The following is a 24,624-nucleotide window of genomic DNA, read 5'->3' as shown; positions in this document are numbered from 1 at the left end:
AACCCTCATCAATCAGGCTTCAGAGCGAAACATAGCACGGAAACGGCTATGACACACATAATGGATGATGCCCTCCAAATTCTGGATCGCAATGAGTCCTGCCTCCTCATCCTCCTTGACCTCTCGGCAGCATTTGACACGGTCAAACATGAGAACTTGCTAGAGCTGCTAAGTACTAGAATGGGGATATCGGGAACTGTTCTCAAGTGGTTTTCGTCCTTCCTACACAATCGGTCTCAGAGGTTCAAGATCGACAATGTGCTATCTACACCTGTGCCTGTAGATCTAGGTGTTCCACAAGGATCCACCCTCTCCCCTACACTGTTCAACCTCGTTATGGAACCGCTCGCCACCTTGCTTCAAGCTTCCAATGCTCAATTCCATATGTACGCCGATGACACACAACTCTATCTAAAGTTACAATCCCCGGAAGACATCAAACATCTGAATTCCACACTTATTAACACCCAATCTTGGCTGGCCGATAATCACCTCAAACTAAATGCCCTGAAAACTGAGTTCCTACTCATCTCACCCCCGGCGAAAATCTCCACCACCCAAACCTGGCTCAACAACCTAACAGCACTCAATGTCCAACCCACCATCGTGGACTCGGCGAAATCCCTAGGCATCACACTCGACGCTAAGCTCAACATGCAGCAGCACGTCAGCAAAGCCACAAAAGCAGCTAATTTCCAAATTAACACGCTGAGGAAAATTAAACCCTTCCTCCCGGCCAAAGACTTCCAAACTGCTGTACAAGCTTTAGTCATCCCTCGAATAGACTACGGAATTGCGGCCCTCAGCGGTCTCCCGCTATCCACAACAGCACCCTTAAGAGCCTCCCTGAACGCTGCCGCGAGACTCATTACAGGCTCTAGAAAGCATTCGCACATATCCCCAGACTTAAAGTCGCTAAAATGGCTGCCTCTTGAAGCCAGAATACAGCTAAAAATTGCAGTTATGACACACGCGGCCGTGCACCACAAGGCACCCAACTACCTCGCTCAAAAGCTGTCTATATCAGGAGGTTCGAGATCCAATAGGAGTACAAAAAATCTACTCCTGAAACCTCGTAGATTCCGGAAAGTGAAAACTTACAAGCGCTCCTTCTCAGGAATGGCACCCAGGATCTGGAATGCGCTCCCTCCTGAAACAAGACCGATCTCCTCCACTGCACTCTTCAAGAAAGAGGTGAAAACAATCCTTCTGGCCAAGATCTCCTGATCGTTATAGATGCTGGTTCAGAGACTCTGCATTACCGTATACCACTGCTCACCCTATCCCTTGGCACTATACTCTATTTGATGGGGGCACTATTACGCTACTCTCTTACTACCGACCAAGATATGTTACACGTTGGTTTTCTGATCCACCTAAACACCTCTGTAGTGATCAATGATTTGTGCTATCCTTTATTATTTCCTTACCTGATTGTATATGGATTGGTTTTATGTATGTTTTATTATCCATGTTATTACCATGTTATTGACTATTATATTGTTCCCATTATCTCTGTTGACTTGTCTTGTGAAGCGCTCTGATATCTGTAAGGATCCTGTTCGCGCTATATAAAACTTTGAATAAATAAAATAAATAAACTTGCCCACAATGCAGTTAGTTGAACATAACCAGGAACGTGGGCCCTGAGCATTGGCACCATTCCAGTGGCGACCCACCCCATATTACCTCAACAAGCATTAATAAAAAGGGGTACACCTGCCTTGGTGACATGATCCTGACTGAGCATCTCCTACTGACCATAAAGTATGCACCTCTATATCTTAATGGCTGGCAGTCTAGGGTTTTCACCTAAGTGCAGCAGCAAGAATACATGTTTATGCACACTTTAGAATGACAGTACTCAACCCATTTATGGATCATTAGAAAGCATTGCAATTACATCCCCTAAAGGAATGTTATGTTATGTTATTAGTATTTGTATTGCGCACGGCTGCTCCAGCGAAGGAGCGTCCCGGCGCACCGACAAGGTAGCGAACACAACACAACAGGACACAGAAAATATTATTAAAAATGGGGGGTATGAATTTTAACAAAGCTCTGAAAACAGAAAAGTTTTGGCGGCCTTGCGGAAAGAAAGCAAGTCGCCAAGGGTCCGGAATTTCAAGGGAAGAGCATTCCAGAGTGCAGCTGCCCGCACCCTAAAAGAGCGACCCCCCGCCCGACTGAGTTTGAACCGAGGGGCTGCCGCTAATTCTTGGTCCAACGAACGCAGAGTGCGGCCCGGGATGTAAGGGCACAAAAGTTGGCACAGTAAGGGAGGTGGTAGGCCCTTCAGAATCTTAAAAGATATGCACAATACTTTGAAATGGATCCGCTGCCTGACGGGTAACCAATGCAAGGCTCGCAAAGTTGGACCGGCCGAGCAAAACCTAGGAAGACCTACGATTGCTCTGGCCGCTGCGTTCTGTACTCTTTGAAGTCGGGTTAGCTCGGCCTGGTTTAACCCTATAAAAAGGGAGCTGGCATAGTCCAGCCGAGCTAAAACCGTTGCTTGTACCACAAGTTGACGGGTTGCGGCATCAAAATATTTAAGGGCAGGTCGCAGATTGCGCAAAATGCCAAAGCAGCACGCCGCCGTCCTTTTGGTATGGCCAACAAAGTTGAGGGAAGGGTCCAGCCAGACACCAAGATTTTTGATCTCCGTAGCCGGACTGGGGGTGGGACCCAACTCAGGGGGCCACCAGGTAGCTCCCCATAGGTCCGTCCGTTTCCCAAAGACCATCACCTCCGTTTTTTTGGCGTTAAGTTGGAGACAGTTGGACGTCATCCAACCAGCCACCGCCCTAAGTCCTTCTCTGAATCTTGGGGCATCCACCCCAGAGTCCCCGCTGATCGTGACCGCTAGCTGGGTGTCATCTGCGTATGACACCATGGTCATACCACAGAGCTTCACAACCTCAGCCAGCGGCCTTACGTAGATGTTAAACAACGTGGGACTCAGCGAGGAACCCTGCGGGACCCCAAGAGACAGAGGATGACATTTGGACTGATAGGGCGGGGACGCCACACAGAAGGACCGATCACTGAGAAACGAACGAAACCACTGGTGTGCAGTGCCGGTCACCCCTATCTCCTCAAGACGCTGCAGGAGAATTTCATGGGAGACCGTGTCAAAGGCGGCGCTTAGGTCTAACAAAACAAGCGCCGCCGTTTGACCTGCATCCAGAACTGCCTGCAGGTGCTCGACCATAAATAACAATGCTGTCTCCGTACTGTGGCCAGCCCGAAAACCATTCTGGTTATCATCCAGAATGTTGGCTCGCGACAGATGGTCAGTGAGGGCGATGTTAACATGCACCTCCGCGAGTTTGGCTGGCCATGGGAGAAGCGAAATCGGGCGGTAGTTTTCCGATTTTGTAGGGTCGAGAGATGGTTTTTTCAAAATGGGCATGACTACCGCATGCTTCCATTTCCAAGGCACCTGGCCAGATGAAAGCGACATGTTGATCAAGTCGCAGACCGGGCGAGCAAAAGTCTGGTCTCTGAACATTGGTGGCTTGAGCGGGTCAACCGGCGACCCAGACTTAACTCTAAGAGCCAATGCCGTATAAGACTCCAAAGAGAGACAGGGGAGAGAGTCTAGCACCACCTGATCCAGTCGGATGGGTGGCCCCGTACTGGTTTGTGCAGATGAAATCCAGGGTTACGACTACACAGCCAGACACCCTAGCAGGAATGTCTGCCAACATAACCCCACTTTGCTTATGACATCACCGTACACCAGTACTTCACTTTGCACGTGACCTTCAGTCCCTCTAAAAGAAATAACATTAGTAAAAGGATTTCTGGTGCAATTACACCTCTTCACCTCTAGGGGATGCCCTTCTCCAGAAATCCCCGACTGAGCCCTTCACTCCTGGATGCACTTCTCCATACACCCTCAGATGTAGAACAATAGTTCCAGCCCAGAAGGTGTTCAATGCAGACTGAGCCCTTGAGGGGTTATTCCTTTCATGTCCCAATGTGACTTAGGGAGGGACTCCTCTGGGTTGCCCTTGCAGGCCGGCCCTGGCCTGCAAGGCTTTATGGGTTTTGCCGCATACTTGATGAGCGGCTCTCCCGCTGCTAAGGGGAGAGCCGCGATGTGAGCCTCCGGCCGCTCCTTGGCCTCGGTGGGGGCCCGGTCCCACCCGGAGCCCCAGGTACTGTAACGGCTCGGGGAGCCCACCCCTAGCTGATCAGGGGTTTAGAGTGCTTGGTCCCACCCGTGCCCCCATTCTTCTTTCAGGGTCCCAGTCCCACCCGGGACACCAGAGTGCCTTCTTGATGGATGGCAGTCGGGGGAGCCTACCCCTGGCTGCCCCTTACCTGCTCGGCCAGCACCCTCACGTGCTGCCGGAGTCTGCTGGGAAATTCTGGTCTGCCCGCTCTAGCGGGCAGCCGCAGCTTCTTCCTCTGGTCTGCTGGACCGTGGGGGATTGCGGCAGCACTCTCCCGGCCTCTCATTCCTTCTGGGGCCTGGGGATGGGGTCCCAGGCCGCTAGGGCCATCTTCACAGGGGGGTGCGACGGCGCCCCCCGGCTTTGCCCCGCCTCTTCGCGGGGAGCACGCTGGCGCTCCCCATCGGGTCTCATCTTCGCCGGGGGCCATGGTGGGCGCCTGGCACCCCGTAGGGGGGCAGCCTTCACTCTGGGCGCGATAACACCCCCGGCTTTACTTCGGGGTCCTGGGCCCCACATCGCGGGAGCGCGACATCGCTCCCCGCTTCCTCTATTTTGCCGGGCGCGATGGCGTCCCCACCCCCCCTTCCTCCCAACTTCCGTGGGGGCCAGGGTGGGCTCCTGGCCCCCCTGCAGGGAAACTTCACAGGAAGTGCAACAGCGCTCCCCGGCTTCCCTTCTCCTTGGGGGCAGCTCCTGACCCACCCCAGGGCATCTCAGACCGGCGGCGGAGCCCCACGTGCTTAGTCGTTGGTCTTCTTAGAGGTCAATGGTCGCCTACCTTCCGCCGGACTATATCTCAGCTCCTGGGGGTCCAATCGTCCCCATTTTCGAGTCTTCTTGCTCCTGGTGGTGCGCCCCAGCCACTGGGAGCGCACTCCTTCGCCCTCCGGGTCCCCAATAGGGTGCATTCTGTAGGGAGAGGTCTTCATTGGCGCCCTGCGTCAGCCTTTCGCCTGGCTCTCCTCCTGAGACTCTTCTCCCTGCTTCTGCGCACGGGTCCTGGGTTTTTCTTCTTGCGCTGTTAGGGCCCAGGGTGACAGTCAGGGGGTCTCTCCTTCCAACTGCCCATTGCCAGGCTCCAGCACCTTCTGCCTAAGCAGACCATACCCCAGAGAGCTTCTCTTCCTGTGCAAGCACTTTTTAAAAGTTGAGTAGGGGGCTGGCAGGAAGTCTCTGTCCTATCAAACAGCGACACATCACTTCCCTGCCCCTGCTACCATCCTTGTCCAGCCTCTGGGTTTGTTCAAAATGGCAGCGTCCAGGGTCTCTGGCCACATGGTTTCTGAAAAAGCCAGCCCCCCCCCCACCCACCTTCTCTTCGTGGGGAGGAGGCCTTAGCTTGTGGAAGAAAGGTTATCTATCCATCCAGCTGAGGTCAGCCCTCAGCCAGGGTCTGGTTATGGCTGGCTCAGAGAAATATGACAGTCCTGGATGACCCAAAAGCAGTACAAATATGACTTTGGACTCTGCAGAATACTCCTTTTCACATCCATTACAGTGGATCTTAGTGCATGTCTGGAATCTGTAGGCCGTTTGAAAGTTACTTTAGCCCATGGGCTCCACATCCCCATAGGGGATTCATGAAGTAAAAAACAGTAAAACACACTGACTTTTCCTCGCATGTTTCTTCCCAGTGTATAAAGCCTATTCCATGTCACCACCACATTCTGCATAAGTCCTGCCACACCAGTCTATCTGTACCTGCTCCTTGGCTGCGCACGCTAGGAATCTCCCCTGCGCAGCCCCTACATGTGTGCACACGCATGGAACCAGCCCGGTGTCCCTTACTCCAGCTGCTGTGCAGTGGCCTGGTCAAGCCAGGGGGACACCAGTAAAATCCCCATGCAGTCTTACATCCTGAGTTCACTGTGGGCGAGTCCCAACTTATGAGGCTCCCCCATAGTAAAAGCTAAACAATTAGGTGCTCAAAAAAGCAAAAAATCCGGGCGGCGCATAGTGTCAGAACCACCTTCTAACAGTGAGTGAAAAGGAACAGGGCCTCGAAGGGTGGCACAATAAGTGCTGCAGCCCTTAGGAGCCTTCCCTGGTCACAGGGCCCTGGGTACCCGTGGTACCATTTACCAGGGGTCTAACCTTTGGCCAGGGATGCCAATTGGATTTAGGCTTCAATGCTATTTTATGAAGCAACATAGGCCCTGGGTACCTGATTAGCAGGAGCCCAAGGTACACTCAAGTCAAACAACATCAGCAATTCAGAAAAAAGTGGGGCATGCCATGCAGAAAGAGGAAACTTTCGCACAACTGATCTTCCCCTCACTCTGAAGTCCCATTAGCAGATTGTGCTTGCTGGCGCACTGCAAATCTTCTCTCGATCGCTAAGCGTGTGCCTGGAAAATCTCCTGCAGATGCCACAGGCTTCAGGAAGCTGAGTGGAAGGAAGGCAGATGATGCAGACCTCATGGGGGTCTGTTTTTGCCTTTTTTCCTGCCACAGCGAGGACACTTAAAAGGCATTTTGATTTACCAAATACCTGTTATCTGTCAAAAAACATCACAGAAAAAGTAGAAAAGGCAAAAAGAACTGTAGAAGTCACTAATATTTTTTGAGAAACAAAATATAAAAAAAAGTCTAGCTCAATGCTTCAGAGTCCTGTCAGCAGAAGGCAGAAAAAAAGTGAAGTAACTGCCACGGCATGATGAAATACTGGTGGTCTCTGGCTTCTTAAAAGCATAGCTTCTATTTTATTCATGACAGCCTATGGGGCTACTCTGTCCAGCTCTCTCTCTCTTTTCTCTATCACAAAAAGGGGGTTTAAGAAGGAGATTTGTACTATTTCCAAAGCATCCCAAATTATATTCATATTTAATGTATTGGCCCTTTTTTGACTTGATGAAGAATCTGGCAATTGCAACCTAGATATATAGGCTGCATTATCTATCTTTTTCATAAGTGTCTTTACAGGACTTCTTGAAGAAAGGCGAAAATCTCCACCTAAGATATATGCAAAGTCTCTGCACCGATCTGTATTCTTCTCCCCGACCTCTACGACTATGTCTTTTTCCTGTATTATTCTGCTCGATCCCTACGATTATGTGCTTTTCATGTATTATTCTGATCGATCACTACGACATGTACTTTAACTGTATTATTGATTCGCTTACCTGACCATATACATGCAGTATTGATTTACCTGTGCTTTTATGTTCCCTCACGCACCTACCCATCCCACTTACTACCTATAATGTCCATATACTTAAGGACCTGTTAATCATTCTTTTGTTGGTATTCCCTACTTTGTAAAGCGCTCTGATATCTGCAAAGATCTTGTTCGCGCTATATAAAACTTTCAAAATAAAATAAAATCAAATAAATCTAGACCAACTGCTCCGGGGTCCCCGCAGGCAGGCTGAACTATTCAGTGCTTAGGACTATACATGGAAATTCCCTAGCAGAGAACAGATGCTTATTTTTCCCAGCTCAATGGTACTCATTTTATCCATGTCAGAATTAAAGGTTGAGTAGACCAGATGGGATTTTAACCTGTAACCATGAGGGCACACACAGGCCCCCTACAGTGAACACATTAGACCACCAAGTCACCAGATCAGTTTGTAAAAAGAAGATAAATGCAGTAATACAGCTGTGGTTCTGGGGCGCAGGAAGGGGGGTAACCATTCTCTCGTGCTCTGGTCTGACATTAACTATGAGAGATGAGGGACTGTGAAGCCCCTGAAGCCAAATGCACAGCTTCGTGCCGCTTTTTGCGTGCACCTTATTCGTTAAGCAACTTTTAGCTTTAATCCACAGTATACCAAGCTTTAAACATGTTTAAACTCTTCTAAATCAACTTTTTGTTATCTCCGTTTTATCCAGATATTCAACACTCGAAGTATAGTATGCCAATTTCCAAGTTTCTTATATTCAAACTGTGCCTATCCAGGCCTTATAGAAAGAATATGATTGATGCAAAAAGTTCATCGCAAGCAGTCTTTAATGTTTCATATAAAGATACCCAATGCATTTCGGGCTGCCATGTGCCCTTCGTCGGGGGTCACTACAAATTAAACATAAGCATGAATGAATTAATGACAATTCTCTTACTGCGTGCACAATGTTACAACGAAATTCCTCAATTTCATTTCCTCCGTTTTGCATGTATAATAAAAACATTACTGCAAACTGCATAGTGTCACTGAGTCTCCCTCTTGTTTAATGAAGCTTCCCATCTCGTGCCTCCCTGCTCAGGATGTAATCCCATTTTCAAATCCACTGTTTATAAAATGAATTGGTCACAGTGTTACTCCCACCCCTCCACTCTCTAACCTTCTGTGTTCATAACTGTTTCGTAGTTTCTCTGAGGAAAACCCCTCCTTTTTAACGTCAAGTCTGTAAATTTGAAAGCATGAGCAATGCTACATTTTTATTTCGATCTGACATTAACCCGTTTACAGCTAGAAATCCCTATTACACGCGTCCTCAAGATCCCAAATATCTAAGTCTCCCACCATTACGCATACCTGCTTGACTGTTGAAGCGTCTCCCTTCCTCATCCTGATTACTCCAAGCTGTTAGAGAGTTTCCCTTCCTCCCGTTCTTAAATCATTGCACCCCTGCTTTCTCTCTTCCCATTGGCTCAAAACCTAAAGCTTCCTGTTCCTTCCCGCCTTAGTTGCAAAAAAGGACTACATTGCCCAGAATACAATTCTGCAGTACAAAATACATTCCATCTTTGTTTGTTTAATAAATGAATGTCTCAGTCTTTAAAAAGTTCTCAAATTCAATTGCTGTTAGTGCATGTAATTCATTCGAACCCCATGCGATGAACTTTGATGTTTTTTCAAGTGTTTTCGAAATCTTCAAGCGCTCTTCTGATGAATATTTCTTTTCTTACGACGGGTGCAATCCCTAGGTAGGGCTGTGGTTATAACAATTGTGGTGAGATGGGGGAATGCACACCTTGGTTAACCGCTTTTTTTCTACATATTTTTCTGCAACTTCACTTTTATCCATCCTTCGTCGTGATTGCGTGCAGATTGGCTGGAGGCATGCCCTGCTGCCACTAGTTACACAAACAAGTCACCAGATCAGTTTGTAAAAAGAAGATAAATGCAGTAATACAGCTGTGGTTCTGGGGCGCAGGAAGGGGGGTAACCATTCTCTCGTGCTCTGGTCTGACATTGTACACCTTTAATTGTCCTGGACTGTATGTCACACCAAATGGGTCATCTGGGCCAGATTTTCTCTGGTTCAGTTTCAAGCACCTTCACATTCAGCAGGACTTTGCTACGGAATGTATGCTGGAGGAGTATTGCAGCTTTAAGGTGCACTGTAAACTCAACAGTAATTTATAGTTGAGTCTTCGATGGGCACTGTCCTTGCTGGATACTTTGCAGATAGGTTGTCATGTTTCACTTAGTAGACGTGGATGCGGTGAGGTCCTCTTAAGGGGTAAATCTATTGAACAAGCCTTCATCTTTTTAAACTGAGGAGAAGATGGTGGTGCCAGAAGTTCTCAGTACCTCAGGTTCAGAGAGCCCCGGAGGATTTTTTTTGGAACCTTTTGGGGACTTTGAGAGTATGGTTGCCCCCAACTTTTTGCCTGGTGTTTTGCTGGTTTTCTGACTTAGTTGACCTGGGGCCCTGCTATTCAGGACCCCAGGCCTACTGCTCTCTCTGTAAAATGGATTCCATGTACCCTAGGTACATATCTAATTGGATACTGAGTCACCTTATCAGTCCCTGCACAGTGTACCTTAGGTACCCAGGGCATAGGTGTAACCAGGGCCTGCAGCATGTATTATGCCACCCCTGGCTGGCCATCCAGATCTGACAACTGGCTGCACGACAGCTGGGGCAAGATGGTGTAATCACCCTTTGCTTTAGATATAGTATACCTATAGCTAACCCTAAAAATGGACACACAGATCTCCTATCAGTCACTCCTATGGCAGGCCTTAACAATCCTGAAGGCAGAGTGCTTGGAATCGTGTGAGATAGTGCTCTGGCATGTGCTGAGCCTGTCTGCGGCTTTCGGGATCCATCCCTTAGCCGTTTCCATGATATCGCATACCGTATACTCTTAAGTGCATTATAATCCTCGCGGTTATGTGCCAACTCTGGTATCGCTTTATCAAAACATGTCGAGTAAGGTGTCATACGAATTGGAATACTAACCCCTCGCCAATTCTGGCGACGGGGTTAGCATTCCACCCTTCTAGAGGGACACGACATGTATGTAACCTGTAACCCCGGTTAAAGTCAGACAGAGCCTTAGCTCCACAAAATGGATGCTGCCACCGAGACACAAGTCTGCCCTCCTGCTGCTGGGAGTCCTCCCAGCCCAGGAGGCAAGGACAAAGTGTTTCCTGCCAGGGGCGGTGCCAGACAGGATTTTGTGTATCCTAGGTAGGCAGGGCTTTAGAGGAAGGTGACTGCAAGTGGCACCCTGGTGCTCACTGTGCATAGGCCGGCTGGAACCAGTTCCAGGGGCACTCCAGCCCCTGGACTGGGGAAAGCCCGCCAAAGGAGAGGGGTGTAACCACCCCCCTCCTAGTCCCACCCATAGGGCAGGACTTAGTCGCGTGCCAGCCCCTTTTTGCAGGATAAAGGTAGGAACTGGCCCCCTTCCAAATCAGATCATCTTTGAATCCTGAAACTACTTTCCACGAAAGGAACTCAAGACTTCTTCCCAAGATTCTCCCTTGTGACTAAGGAGTAGTCACCCTGCAGCAGCAGGCACCAACCAAGCATCGCGGTTTGTTGCCAGTCTCTCCTTCGGATCAAGACTGCTCCAGCACGACGAGAACTGGCTTCCCTGGCACCTCTGACCTCAACCTACATCATCAGCCCAGCTGTGATCCGTGGGTGCGACGAGACCTCGAGGGACCGGCCATCTTCAGAACTGCACGACGCTTGTCCAGCACGACCACCGAGTGACCCTCGACTGAGTGCTTTGGGGTAAGAGAAGCCCCGACCCTGAGCAGCTCCAGCACCGAAGTTCAGCCCCCCTGCATCCACGAGATCTGCGTGGGGCCCTTCTGCTCTTTGCTGCCAACCGCGTTGTCCAGGTCGCTTGCCCGTTGGCTAGTGACCCCTTCACGACGCCAACTACTGCTGGTCTGGTTGCTCCAGACTAGCCCTTGCTCCCCTCCAACAGAGGAGCACCCTGGACCCTCCTGGTCCACCCAAGACGCCATTTTAGGTCCACCACGTGGGCCTTGCATTTGCCAAGACTTGTTGCCCAATCCTGGGTCCAGCGACGTAGACAGCAAGAACCTTCGTGGGACAGCTCGCACCTCCATCCTGGTCGCCGACAACGCCTCCTGGTCCGAGAGACTGCAGAGCCCAGCAGCGCCCACTCACCTGGCTATGGTGACTTCGTCCGGTGCCATCCTGGTGCCCACTCAAATCACTGGCTAGTGATTCAGAACTTGGTCCCCTCTGCTTACAGGTTTCTTCTTCCCTGATCCAGGCTTGGATCACTCCGAACTTTCTTCCCTGGCCGCCTGCCAGCAACTCTTCCTTCAGGCTCCTGGATCTTCAATGAGGGTTTCCGACGCAACTTCAACCCTATGCAGCCGCAGCCCCTGGGCTAGAAAACCCGAGTACTCCGGTGCTCCAGCATAGTCCAACACCCTAAGTGTTCGGATCCACTCTTGTTTTCGACCCACCTAGTCGGGTTCGCCCGAGAACAGTAACTTTGCAACTGCTAGCCTCCATAGACTTTTTCCCGCCTTACGCGCGAGAGTTCCCACTCTGCACACGACGTCCACAGGCCTCCTGCATCTAATCCCAGTGTTTAGAATTGTAGGCCTAGCGATTCCTAAGTCTAGAAAAGTATTACTTACCTGCTAGCAAGTTCGCATTCCACTTACTGTGTATATGGTTTTTCGTGCCCCTAGGGCATTTGTGTAAATTGTGCGACTTAAAGTATTTTCGTAAGAGTTTTGTTATGTGCTTAGCTCCCTGACTCATAAAGAGTTCAAGGTAGTCTTGTTATAAATAAATATCTGTTTATTTTCATAACAACTTGTGTGGTGTCCTTTCACTTGGTGTTCAAGGGGTAATGTGATGGTAAAACAGCTGGCTTAACACGCCCTCTAGAGTCTTAGCCTTAGACTGCTCGTATCCATGCTACTAGGATAGCTGGTCTATAAGGTTGACTTACAACCAATCATCAATAAGGGTTGTTTGGACTGATACATAGTGATCACTAGAATAGTGAGCACTGCATATCAGGCCAACTTCTCACAGTTTTCATAATTTAACAGTGCACACATGGCATTTTTGCAATAAGGTTACGTGGGACTTAGTTAGAACAGGAAATGATTTAATCATGTAAAGGTAAGAAAGATCAAGGCTAGAAAATCAGAACACAATTCAGATACCTACTTCTGGTACAATTACATAATCATAAAGATTATATCCAACTACAACAGCACTTCCAAATGTTGGAACCCACCTCGATCCAGTCAAATATTCTTTGGTTGTTGGGGTTTTCTTTCAGTAGTTTTTCCATTTGATTGTAAAGGTCATCAGATGACAACTCTTTTCGACTCGGTGTCTCAGTCTCATCTCCTAAGGTGTACTCCACTTTCTGTTGGGGAAGAATGAATGCAAATAGATTAATCATACTGGAAGGGCATTACATAAACACTCCAGTTTGCAGTCAGTTATCTGCCATAAATCTGCAAACTCATTGCATCAGTTTCACGACAAGGAAAATGTAACAAGTTCTATTTTTGCATCACACATACTGCTATTTGACATTCAGTCTAAGCTATTAAGTTTACTTAATGTTTTTTTTCATTCATAAACAAAGGAGATATGAGCTGTAAGGAAATGACAGTATGGTCACCACAACGTTTTTCAACTGATGCTGTTGGCTTTTCGACTCAGTGCACTAAGGTCTGCTAATCAGACCTCAGTGCCACAGCCCTAAACATGCATGTCAAATTGGCTACACCAAATTAGAAATGGCTAAGTTACCTGCAAGTCCCTAGTAAATGATACCCTGTTAACCAGGTCATGTAAGTTACTGGGGTACCCAAAGGGTTGCACCACTGATTGTGCCACCCTAAAGGCCCCCCCAGGTAAAACAAGTCCTCCAGTCGACCACTGCAGACTGGTAGGGCACTGCTAGCCCAAACCTTTGAGATTGGAAGTAATAGCAAACCCACCACTTCTCCTGGACATGTGCACAATGTGAGAAGTTGGCCTGATGTATGATGCTCACTAGTTCTAGTGATCACCTTGTATCAGTCCAAACAACCCTTATGGTGATTGGTTGTAAGTCAACCTTATAGACCAGCTATCCTAATGGTAGCATGGACAAAGCAGTCTTAGGCTAAACTCTTTTGGCATGTGAAGCCAGCTGTTTTACCACAATATAACCCCTTGAATACCAGAGGAAAGGACACCACACAGGTTGTTATGAAAATAAACAGTATATTTATTAACAACAACACCTCTGAACTCTTTATGAGGTCAGAGGGCTAAGCACATGACAATCTCTTACGAAAAATACGACAAGTTGCACAAAATTACAATGGTGCCCTAGGGGCACGACAAACCATATACTAAGTAAGTGGAATGTGAGAGTCGATAAAAGGAATGGATCTGTCCAGAGGCTGTAGGATCGATGGGACCACGCTATACTAACTTCAGGTAAGTAATAGGAGGCCCACGGAACGCGTGTGCAGAGTGTGAACTCGCACGCGAGATGCGTAACAACGTCTATGGACAATACAGTTCAAGTTAAAGGTGAGTACGGACAATCCTGACTAGGTAGGACTAAAACGACTGTGGAACTGGACACTAGGACAGTTAAACTACCCTTGAGCACCGAAATGCTCGTGTTACCTCACCCACGGGTGCACAGGTGTCAAAGTGCGTCGGGTTCTCGCGTTGAAGTCTATGGAGCCTGAAAGAAAAGATGCTGCAGGCGACCAGGAGGAAGATGTCCGGTGCAATCCAAGGGTGGATTGTTGAAGGAGACCTGAGCAGAGGGGACAATGTTCACAGTCACTAGCCAGTGACTGGAGTGGAACCAGATGTCGTCGTCGCGATCAGGTGAAGAGTGGACGCTTGACTCTGCAGCCACGTGGACCAGGAGCTGTCTTCGACGACCAGGATGGAGGCGCGAGCTGTCCCACGCAGGCTCTCGCGGTCGGATCCGGGATTGGACTCAACAGGCCTTGGCAAAGGCAACCCACGCGGTGAGTGAAGAAAGCGTCTGGAGCGGACTATGAGAGTCCGGGGTGCCCCTATTTTGGAAGGGAGCAAGAACCAGTCTGGAGCAACCAGACCAGCAGTGAAGATTCAAAGGTTCGTCTAGGAGGCCACTAGCCAGCCGGCAAGTGACCAGACAACGCGTCGAGCAGGAACCAAGCAGAAGGGCCCCACGCAGATCTCGTGGATGCTGGAGGGCTGATCTTCGGCGCAGGGGCTGCTCGGGGTTGGGGCTTCTCAGTCCCCAAAGCACTTGGTCGAGTTTACCTCGGGAGTCGTGCTGGAAGCGAAGTGCAGGTTTGTTCAAGATGGCCGGTCCCACGTGTCTCGTCGCACCCACGGGTCTCAGCTTTGCTGCAGATGTGAGTTGAGGTCGGAGAGGTCTGGGAATCCAGGTCTCGTCGGGCTCTGAAGTCTGGATCCTCGAGGGAAGACGACAAAGTGAAGCCGCTGGACGCTTGATGGTGCCTGCAGTTGCAGGGTGGACACTCCTTGTCCACAAGGGAGATTCTTCAGTCTTCTGTGGAGCAGAACGTCGAAGGCCAGAGTTTCTTCTTGTTGAATAGTTCAGGATAATCTAATTTGGAATGGGACCAGCTCCTACCTTTATTCTCCTAAAGGAGGCTGCACTACTGACTAGGTCCCTCCCCTGGGTGGGACCAGGAAGGGGGGTGGTTACACCCCCTATTCTTTGTCCGGTTTCCCGCCAGAGCTGGGGCTGGGATGCTCCAGCAACTGGTTTGAACCGGTGTATGCACAGGGCACCTTGTGTGCCCCAGGCATGTCTCATTCCTTTCAGGCCTCCCTACCTCAATACACAAAATCCTGTCTGGGGTGGTGCTAGCACCTCCCAAGGCAGGAAACCCTTTGTCCAGGCCCTCCTCGCTGGAAGGACTCCCAGCAGCAGGAGGTCAGACTTGTGTCTGTGGTGGCAGCATCCATTTTGTGATGCTGAGGCTCGAGTTAACTTTAACCAGGGTTCACAGTTACATACATGTCGTGTCCCTCTAGAAGGGTGGAATGCTACCCCCGTCGCCAGAATTGGCGAGGGGGTAGTATTCCAATTCGTATGACACCTTACTCGACATGTTTTGATAATGTTATACCAGAGTTGGCATTTAACCGTGAGGTTGATAATGCACTTAAGAGTATATGGTATAGCGTTATCATGGAACAGCTATTAGGACTTGGTTCCGCAAGCTGCAAACGGGCTCAGCTCATGCCAGAGCACCATCTCACATAATTCCAAGCACTCTGCCTTCAGGATTGATAAGGCCTGCCATAGGATCGACTGATAGGAATATATGTGTCCATTTTAGGGTTAGATATAGGTATACTATATCTACAGCAAAGGGTGTTTACACCACCTTGCCCCAGCTGTCATGCAGCCAGTTGTGTCAGATTTAGATGGCCAGCCAGGGGTGGCATAATACATGCTTCAGCACCTGGTAGGCCCTGGGTACACCTATGCCCTGGGTACAGGGACTGATAAGGTGGCCCAGTACCAATTGGTAAATGCACCTAAAGTACATGGATGCCAATTTAGAGAAAGAACAGCTAGGCTGTGGGTCTGATTAGCAGGCCCACAGCCAGGGAAAGTCGTAAACCAGTGAAGAAAAAAGCAAAAATCTGGGGTGACCATAGGATTGCAGACCCCACTCTCCAACAGAAATGATCAAAAGTGATCCAAAAAGTCTGTCAAAAATGGACTAAGGGTTACAGCTTTTTCCAGATCTGCGCTTGCTGGCGCGGAAAAAGATGAACTGACGTCAGCACGCGGAGGCGGCGTCTAAGTACTCCGACAACGTCATCACTGCGCCGATGACGGACGCGGAGCCGCAGACAATGCCTACCGACGCGCAAGGGTACTGCTACGCAAAAGTTTCCGGATCCAGTCTGACGCCTGGGGATATTCTAAGGTAATGAATCTAATACTAACGTGTCTCTTTCAGATAAGAGGGTCTTCAGAAATATAAAGAGCCACAAACACTTTTCTTTTTCAAAGGAATGTGGTAGTCCTCTGATAAGCCAATTTTTCTTTCCTCTGGAAGTTTGGCATGAATGTGTTCAGTTCACAGGTGGATTAGGATTTCTTTTTGTTTCGGATCCGGTGCGAATTCGGTCCGAGACTCTTTAGTCGCTGTACCTTCTTTAGAGGTTGATCTCTGCGTCGAGAGTTAATACTCCAAAGTTTTCGCTTTCCGCAACGGAGAACAGAAGGTGTTCCGGTTTCGACGCCTGAGGTTTCTGTGTGGGAACGGGTCGAGCCTGAACCGGAAGGCTGTTTGTGCTTCGGCGCCGAGCCTGCAGGCAAGGTGCTTGAAGCTATTTCCTCCTTGCCGATTTTGGCCCGGAGGCAGAGGAGGGACCGGAGCTTTTTTTTGTAAAGGAGATAATATGGGAAGAAAGCCTTGTGCAGGGGTTATGTCTTTCGGCATCAGAGTCAGCGCTGGATATGGATTTGTGCTCCTCATCCATCTGCTTCCTGAGCTTGCGATTATTCTTAATCGAACTCTTCTGCGAGGAGGTCCGGCTCAGGGCTGCTTTGCTGGTCCATTCGTGACACCGAGCTTTGCGATCACAGAGGGTTTTCTTCGAAAGGAACGACTGGCATGCGTCGCAGTCCCTCGTCGTGTTCCGGGGATACCCAAAGGTTGCACACCTCGTGCAAGTCGGTGTGCGGCAACGTAGCGCGACACCTTGGACATAACTTGAATGGAGTCTGTTTCATCAGCTGCGACTGGCACGGGTATGTCAAACTGCCTTCCACCAATGTTCTGGCCGAAGGTTTTTGAAAGTAAACGGTACGTGGAGAAGGGGACACACGGTTAATTAACAATATCGTTGAGGGTAGTGGATAGCGCGAAGGGGGCCCTGAAGAACGGTGCTGAATCGGAGCGCAACAATTCACATCCGAACCAGATAGCGGAAAAACAATCTAACAATGAAGTTGATGCCCATGATTACCATCACCTAAGGGAGGAGTCCCCTACCTCCAACTGGAAAGACTTCTCTGAAGAAAAACAAAGTGCATACAACCGGACCCAACACTAGATGGCAATCTATGCACAAGTATATGATCTACAGCTCATATGCCTCGAACTTAAAATACCTAGAAGAATATTTTTGATACAAAAACAATTGGTCTGAAATTCAGTCGGAGTGTGTGAATTCCTTTGCTGACTGCGTGTGTTCAACAAATGCTTAACAATGTTCTCTGATGCTGCCTTTCTGTTTGACCACACTACCACAAATAGAGAGTGAGGTGCTATCTAACTTTACCTCTGCCTACCTTTGGGGATGCACTGAACTCTGTGCACAATATACCTCACTTTGGTATAGTATATAAAGAGTCAGCTTCCTACATCAAGGAGCCTGTAAGAAGTTGGCCTGGCATATGCTGTCCACTGATCTAGTGGGCACCTTGCACCAGTTCAAACAACCCTTACAACCTATATAGAAAGCTATCCTAGTGTTAGCTGTGGAGAGCAGCCTTCAGGCTAAGTCTTGAAGGAATGTAAAGCAGCATGTTTACCAGTCTATAATCTCATGAATGACCAAATGAAAGGAGAACCACACCAGGTATATACATAAAATATATATATTTATTCTAAACACATCCCTCTAGTCTCTTTAAGAGGCTAGAGGCAAAAGTACATTCAGTAAATTAGCACAATAGACGTTGAGCCTTAGGGGCGTATCAAACCATATATTGAGTGGTATAAGAACCACGACTGACAGATACAAGGCCTAGAGCCTTTAGAACCGCTGGGGCCACCAGGAACCACCCAAGGTAGGGGACCCACGGGGGATTCGTGCAGTGTCTAAACACAGCCACGAATCACCATTAACTTCTATGGGGAAAGTCGCGGTTGGAATTTTAAAGATTAAGGAAATTGGAAGAGGACTTTGAGCAAACCCCTTTAGAACTAGGCAGTTCTGGAGTCAATACCCACGGGAGAACCAGAGTATTAGTGTTACCTCACCCAGGGAAGCCAGGTGCATAGGTGTATTTTGATGTCAGGTTTTGTCGTCGTTTGCAATGGCGATATGCTGCACAGTAACCCCCCCCCCCCCCAAAACTGATCTGGGTTTAATCCATCATCATTCTTTAGCTCACTCCACCACCCCAGTCCAGACATGGTCATATGCAAGTCAGTCGGACCCTGTGCCTCATGGGAACAGTCCAGACCGAACTGCCAAGCCATGTCTTCCCTGGACCGGAACCAAGCATCCTGGGACCGGTTTCGGATTCATAATCCTTATCAGCCAGGCTATCTTGAATCCAGTGGTAGAGTGAGCAAGGGATCCACGTCTGGGCATACCCTGCTAACTGAGGGCGAACAAAGATACCAAAGGGGATGATGGACGGAGTGCTTGAGCAAATCAGTCTTGACCCTGTCCAAACCGAACCACCAAGCCAGGTCCTCCCTGGACCGGAAACGCGCATCCTGGGACCAGTTTCTGGGTATTACACATCAGCCAGGCTAGCTTGAATCCAGTGGCACAGTGAGCAAGGGACCCACGTCTGGGCATACCCATCCCACTTAGGGTGAAACGTGTTACGCATACAAATGGACTGAATGCTTAATGAATCAAACATTGACCCCCAGTCAAGAGATTCCAAAGTGTTTGCCACCAAACAACATGTTTCCAGGCAGCCATTCCAAAGTTGCCATTTACAGCGAGGTTATAATGCACTTAAGAGTGTATGGACTGGCTGCATCACAGAACAGCCTCAGAGAATAGATTCTGAAAGCTGCAGAGGGGTCCTGCTCATGCATGGACAACCTCTCACACAAAACAGAGCACTCTGCCTTCAGGATTTATAATGCCATAGGAGTGACTTGTAGGTTTATATGTGTCAGTGATTAAAGGTAGATATAGGTAACCTATATCTTAGTAAGGGGTGCATGCACCACCTTACCCAAGCTGCAGTAGCAGACCCGTGGTGCTATTTTAGAAGGCTTCCCAGGGGTGGCATAATACATGCTTCAGCCCCTGGTAGTCCTCTAGGGTACCTATGCCCTTAGTACCTAAGGTAATAAATACTAGGGACTCACAAGGGTAACCCAGTAACCAATCTGCAGTGTACCTAAAGTACATGCGATCAATTTAGAGAGAAAGCAGCTAGGCTGGGGTCCTGGACAGCAGGGCCCCAGCCAGACTTAAGTCGAAAAACAGTGAAACACCAGCAAAAAGTGAGCGGTCCTTTATGGGGATCAGAAAGTACAGGGAGTACACACCTGTTCCTTGATGTTGTAACGGCACAGGTTCTCTGGCTACTTTGGAGAGGAGACGCTGTACTTCTTGCTGAAGTAGATATAAATGTTCTGGTGATATTTTGTGAGAAAGTGGTGGTATGTTTGGAGGAGTGTTGGTAAACTCCAGGCAATAACCATGTTGGATATTTCCCAACGCACAAGTGTTGGAAAGTGGGTTATTGGTAGGGGCAAATGTAGGTCTGCAACTGGCAATAAGGCCACTAACACATGATAGGACTCAGCATAGGACGTAGAAAATTATTCCTTTGCTCAACCCTTGGTAACGTGGCTGCGAGCTGACAGGCTTAACTTCAAAGACAGGTATGTAAAGCATTTAAAAACACCATTTCAGTAAATAATTAAGACACAACACAAAATAAAAATCCAACACCAATTTATAAAAATAGGTATTTTTATCTTTTCAATGACACCAAAACGAAAATAATCACTTTAGGGAACCTGATATATGAATTTGTAAAGATTAGTCACTTTCTAGTGCTTAGAAACCAACAGCGCCCCTTTAAGTCTTTTTGTTTTCTCTGTCAGGGACACACCTTTATAAATTGTTCTGAAGAATTCTCACCACTGTAGTGGGCCGCCTTCTTCAGCAAGCGGGGTCCAGTTAGAACACCTTCCTGGCGTTCTGCTTGCAGGTCCCAAAGTATCCAACACACAATCCAAGGTTCTGGAATCTCCAAGAGGGTCCTTGCAAGTGTGAAACTTCAATGCCGCAATCCACTTGAACAAAACCCTTACAAATCCACTGTACTCTAGGCTTGGAATTCTTTGTGGGGCTGTCCAGGTGAGCTCTGTTGCAGGGAGGTTCCACTCGAGTCTTTTTGCAGCAAGGTAATCCACAGGGCTGTAGTTTCAGAGGGTGCAGTCTTCATAGGGCATGCCTTAGAGTTCCTTGCACACAGCAAAATCTTCAGTAGGGCACTTCTTGCTTCATTCAGTTTCGAGCAGCAGATCTGGAGGGCTCTGCCCCTCTCAGATACTTATTCAAAATTCTCTGGGTCAAGCACCAGGTCACTGCTGACCAATGAGAGCAGGGCAACTCCTCCTAGCTATGACCACATCCTGTGGAGTGTGGCATAGTTTGTCCCAGAATGCATCATCCTTCCAAATCCATAACGGCTGATTTTCCAGCAAGGAGGTAAGAGCTGGCTAAACACACCCCCTGGGATTGAATATGCTACTTACCAGTATGCATCTGTTCTTGGCATGTAGGGCTGCTGATATTCATATTTATAGCATAGATCGCCGCCTAGTGTTGGGTCCGGATGATTGCACATTGTTGTCCTGGAAGAGTCTTCGAAGTATCACGAGATAGGTGGCTCCTCCCCTGGACTACAGTGCGCATGGGCATCGACTCCATCCCCAGATTGTTTTTAGCCATTGTGGCGAAGATGGAGTGTAACAGTGTGAGTGATGACCATGCTAAGAGTAAGTGTAAAGTCTGCAGCCGCTAAGGGCGCCGGGGTGGGTGATATGAATGTCAGCAGCCCTACATGCCAAGGACAGATGCATACTGGTAAGTAGCATATTCAGTTCGATGCATGTGGGCTGCTGAATTCATATCTATAGCATAGAATATATAGCAGTCCCTCCATTAGCGGCGGCCGCCTGTGCCAGCTGTAGACGTTTGAAAAAGTGTCTTTAGAACAGCCTGCCCTACAGCTGCTTGGAGTGCACATCTACACAGTAGTGCTTTGTAAATGTGTGTGGGGTAGACCATGTGGCTGCTCTACAAATGTCTTCTAAAGGTATACTCCCAAGGAAAGCCATGGAGGCCCCCCCAGGGGGGGGGGGGATCGTTAAAGTGCGCTTAGCTTTTTGATAGCAAATTTGAATACACTTAACGATCCACCTGGCTATACCTGCCTTGGAAATGGGGTTGCCCTTGTGTTGTGCAGAAAAGGCAACAAAGAGTTGTTTAGTCTTCCTAAAATCTTTGGTCCTATCAATGTAGTACAAAGCTCGTTTGACGTCAAGAGTGTGGAGCATTCTTTCAGCCACTGTCTCTGGATTTTGGAAGAATACAGGCAGTTCAATAGTCTGATTGACATGGAACTGTAAAACCACCTTTGGAAGAAATTTAGGGTTAGTGCGCAGCACCACCCGGTTGGAGTGAATTTGTATGAATGGCTCTTGTACAGTGAGCGCCTGGAGCTCACTAACACGCCGCAGTGACGTAATGGCTATCAGGAAAGCCACTTTCCATGTTAAGAACTGAATCTCGCATGAATGGAGAGGCTCAAAAGGTGGACCCATCAGTCGGGTGAGTACCACATTAAGATTCCATTCAGGAGCAGGCGGGGTCCTGGGAAGAATTACTCGTTTGAGCCCCTCTAGAAAAGCTTTAATGGCAGGCACTCGGAAAAGAGAGAGATGCTGCCTGTTTTGGAGATAAGCCGCTATGGCGGATAAATGTATGTGAATGGAAGCATATGCCAGATTGCATTTGTAAAGATGCAACAGATAACAAATGATGTTGTGCGTGGACGCGTCAAGCGGGTCAATGTTGTGGTCCACGCAATACATGACAAACTGCTTCCATTTGGCTGCGTAGCATGCTCTGGTGGTGGGCTTTCTTGCCTCCCGTATGATATCCATGCAGTCAGGAGGTAAGTTGAGGTAGCCAAACTCTAAGACCTCAGGAGCCAGATCGCCAGGTTGAGCTGTTGCGGGTCTGGGTGCTGAATGTCGCCATCTCTGGATGACCCCACTGCTGGAAGTACGGGCGGAGTACTGATGGATGTATCTCCCACTCGTGAATTTGGTGGCTGTACCAGCTGAGCAGATCCGCCATCAGATTGTCCTTGCCTGGGAGGTGTTCCGCCATGAGGAAGATGTTCCTCTGAATGGCCCACTTCCACATGCTCTGAGCCAGATGAGACAACTGCGGAGAGTGTGTACCTCCCTGCTTTTGAATGTAGTACATGGCGGTCATGTTGTCCGTCCGGATCAACACGACTTTGTTGCACAGATGTACCTTGAATGCCTTCATCGCCAGGAAGATTGTCATCAGCTCTAAGTGGTTGATGTGCATCCTTCTTTGCTGAGTTGTCCATAGTCCCTTCACTGTGTAGTGGAGCACATGAGCTCCCCAACCCTGTAGAGAAGCGTCCGTTGTTGGGATGATCTGTGGAACAGGCTCTTGGAACGGTCGGCCCTTGCAAAGGTTGTGTGGATTCCACCAATGCAGAGAGGTGTACGCCCGACCGGTCACCAACACTAGGTCTTTCAACTGTCCGTGAGCCTGATTCCACTGACGTGCCAAGCACTCTTGAAGCGGACGCATATGTAGTCTCGCTTGCGGGACTATGAAGATGCAGGAGGCCACCATGCCTATCAACTGCATGAACACACGTGCTGGAAGCGAGTGTTGCGGTCTGAATTTCTGGATCAGCGACTGAATGCTGTTGATCCTCACAGAATTCAGCTGAGCTGTGGCTGCCCGAGTATCTATTGTCGCTCCCAGATACTGCCGCACATGGGCTGGCTGAAGGTGCGACTTTGGATAATTTAGCGAGAAACCCAGATTGTGAAGGTGAATGGTGTGGGACATGCTGGCAGCGCACGGCTGGGCGGACTTTGCTTGGACAAGCCAGTCGTCCAAATAAGGGTAGACGTGAACGTTTTGTCTCCTGAGGTGTGCTGCCACTGTCGCCAGGCTCTTTGTGAACACCCTGGGCGCTGTGGGCACTCCGAAAGGGAGGACCTTGAATTGGTAATGCTGATTTTGAAGGGTGAATCTGAGGTTTTTTCTGTGTGAAGAATGTAGTGGAATGTGAAAATATGCATCTTTTAGATCTAATGTTGCGAGGAAATCCCCTTGATTGAGCAACGGAAGAACTTGCTGCAGCGTGAGCATATGAAAGTGTTCTGAGAGAATGTACTGGTTTAGGGGCCTGAGGTCCAGAATGGGTCGCAGGGACCCGTCTTTCTTTGGGATCAAGAAGTACAGGGAGTATACCCCCGAGCTCTGTTGCTCCACAGGCACAAGCTCGATTGCCCCTTTTTGCAGCATGACGAGCACCTCTTGCTGCAATAAGTGCAAATGCTCTGTTGACATAGGCCGGTGCCTTGGTGGGATGTTGGGTGGAGTGGATGTTAACTCCAGACAATAACCGTACTGTATACGTTTTCTGACCCACCTGTCTGTGGTGATTGATTTCCAGACTGGCAGGAACCGTTGGAGTCTCCCCCCCCCCCCCGACAGGTGTGGTATGGTCGGGGGGCAGTGACAAGGCTTCACTGTTTGTTGGTGCAGAGGATCGGGAGTTGTTGTTTCCACGACCTCTGCCCTTGGTGCTGTTGCCGCGATAAGCGCCTCTACTCTGCTTGTTGTAAGAGGTTTGTGCACCACCTTTCGTGTACTGTGTTTGCTGGGACATCTGGCCTCTGGAAACACCTCTATTGCTTGAGCGACAAAAAGTACTACCCCATAACTGCTGGGACTGGAGAGCCCCCATGGACTTCGCAGTCTCGGTGTCTTTCTTTATTTTTTCCAGGGTGGTATCCACCTCAGGTCCAAATAAGTGATCAGGGTTTACAGGCTGATTGAGGATGGTGGTCTGTATCTCTGGTTTGAACCCGTAGATTCTGAACCAGGCCTGACGTCTCAACATCACACTTGTGTTAATGGCCCTGGCCGCGGTGTCCGCTGCGTCCAGTGCTCATTTAATAGAAGCATTGGAGATGAGCTTCCCTTCTTGAATGAGCATCTCTGCTGCCTCTTTATACTCATCTGGTAAGTGTTGTAACAGGGTCTCAAGTGTATCATAGTGTGCCCGGTCATATCTGGCCAAGAGGGCCTGAGTGTTTGAAATACGCCAGATATTGGCCGCTTGGGCCGCCACCCTCTTCCCTGACGCCTCTAACACTTTAGATTCCTTGTCAGGGGGAGGAGCATCACCAGTAGTTTGTGAATTCGCCCTCTTCCGGGCATTAGAAACAACTAGAGAGTCCAACGGCAA

At 48.9% G+C, this 24,624-nt stretch overlaps 1 protein-coding gene across 22 annotated transcripts in view; it reads right to left on the bottom strand.

The window, feature by feature from the left end:
* EIF4G1 (eukaryotic translation initiation factor 4 gamma 1) overlaps positions 1–24,624 on the bottom strand; it is a 980,016-nt gene that overhangs the window by 18,947 nt on the left and 936,445 nt on the right. For all 22 annotated transcript variants that reach the window (XM_078666154.1, XM_078666151.1, XM_078666155.1 and 19 more), the window contains one exon: positions 12,610–12,744. In XM_078666154.1, coding sequence (XP_078522280.1) covers positions 12,610–12,744 — 135 coding nt within the window. The remainder of the gene's footprint in view (positions 1–12,609; positions 12,745–24,624) is intronic.

Source organism: Lissotriton helveticus, chromosome 11, assembly GCF_964261635.1.
Source record: "Lissotriton helveticus chromosome 11, aLisHel1.1, whole genome shotgun sequence".
NCBI lineage: Eukaryota > Metazoa > Chordata > Amphibia > Caudata > Salamandridae > Lissotriton > Lissotriton helveticus.
The sequence above is the reverse complement of the archived record's forward strand: the minus strand, read 5'-3'. Positions and strand labels throughout refer to the sequence as shown.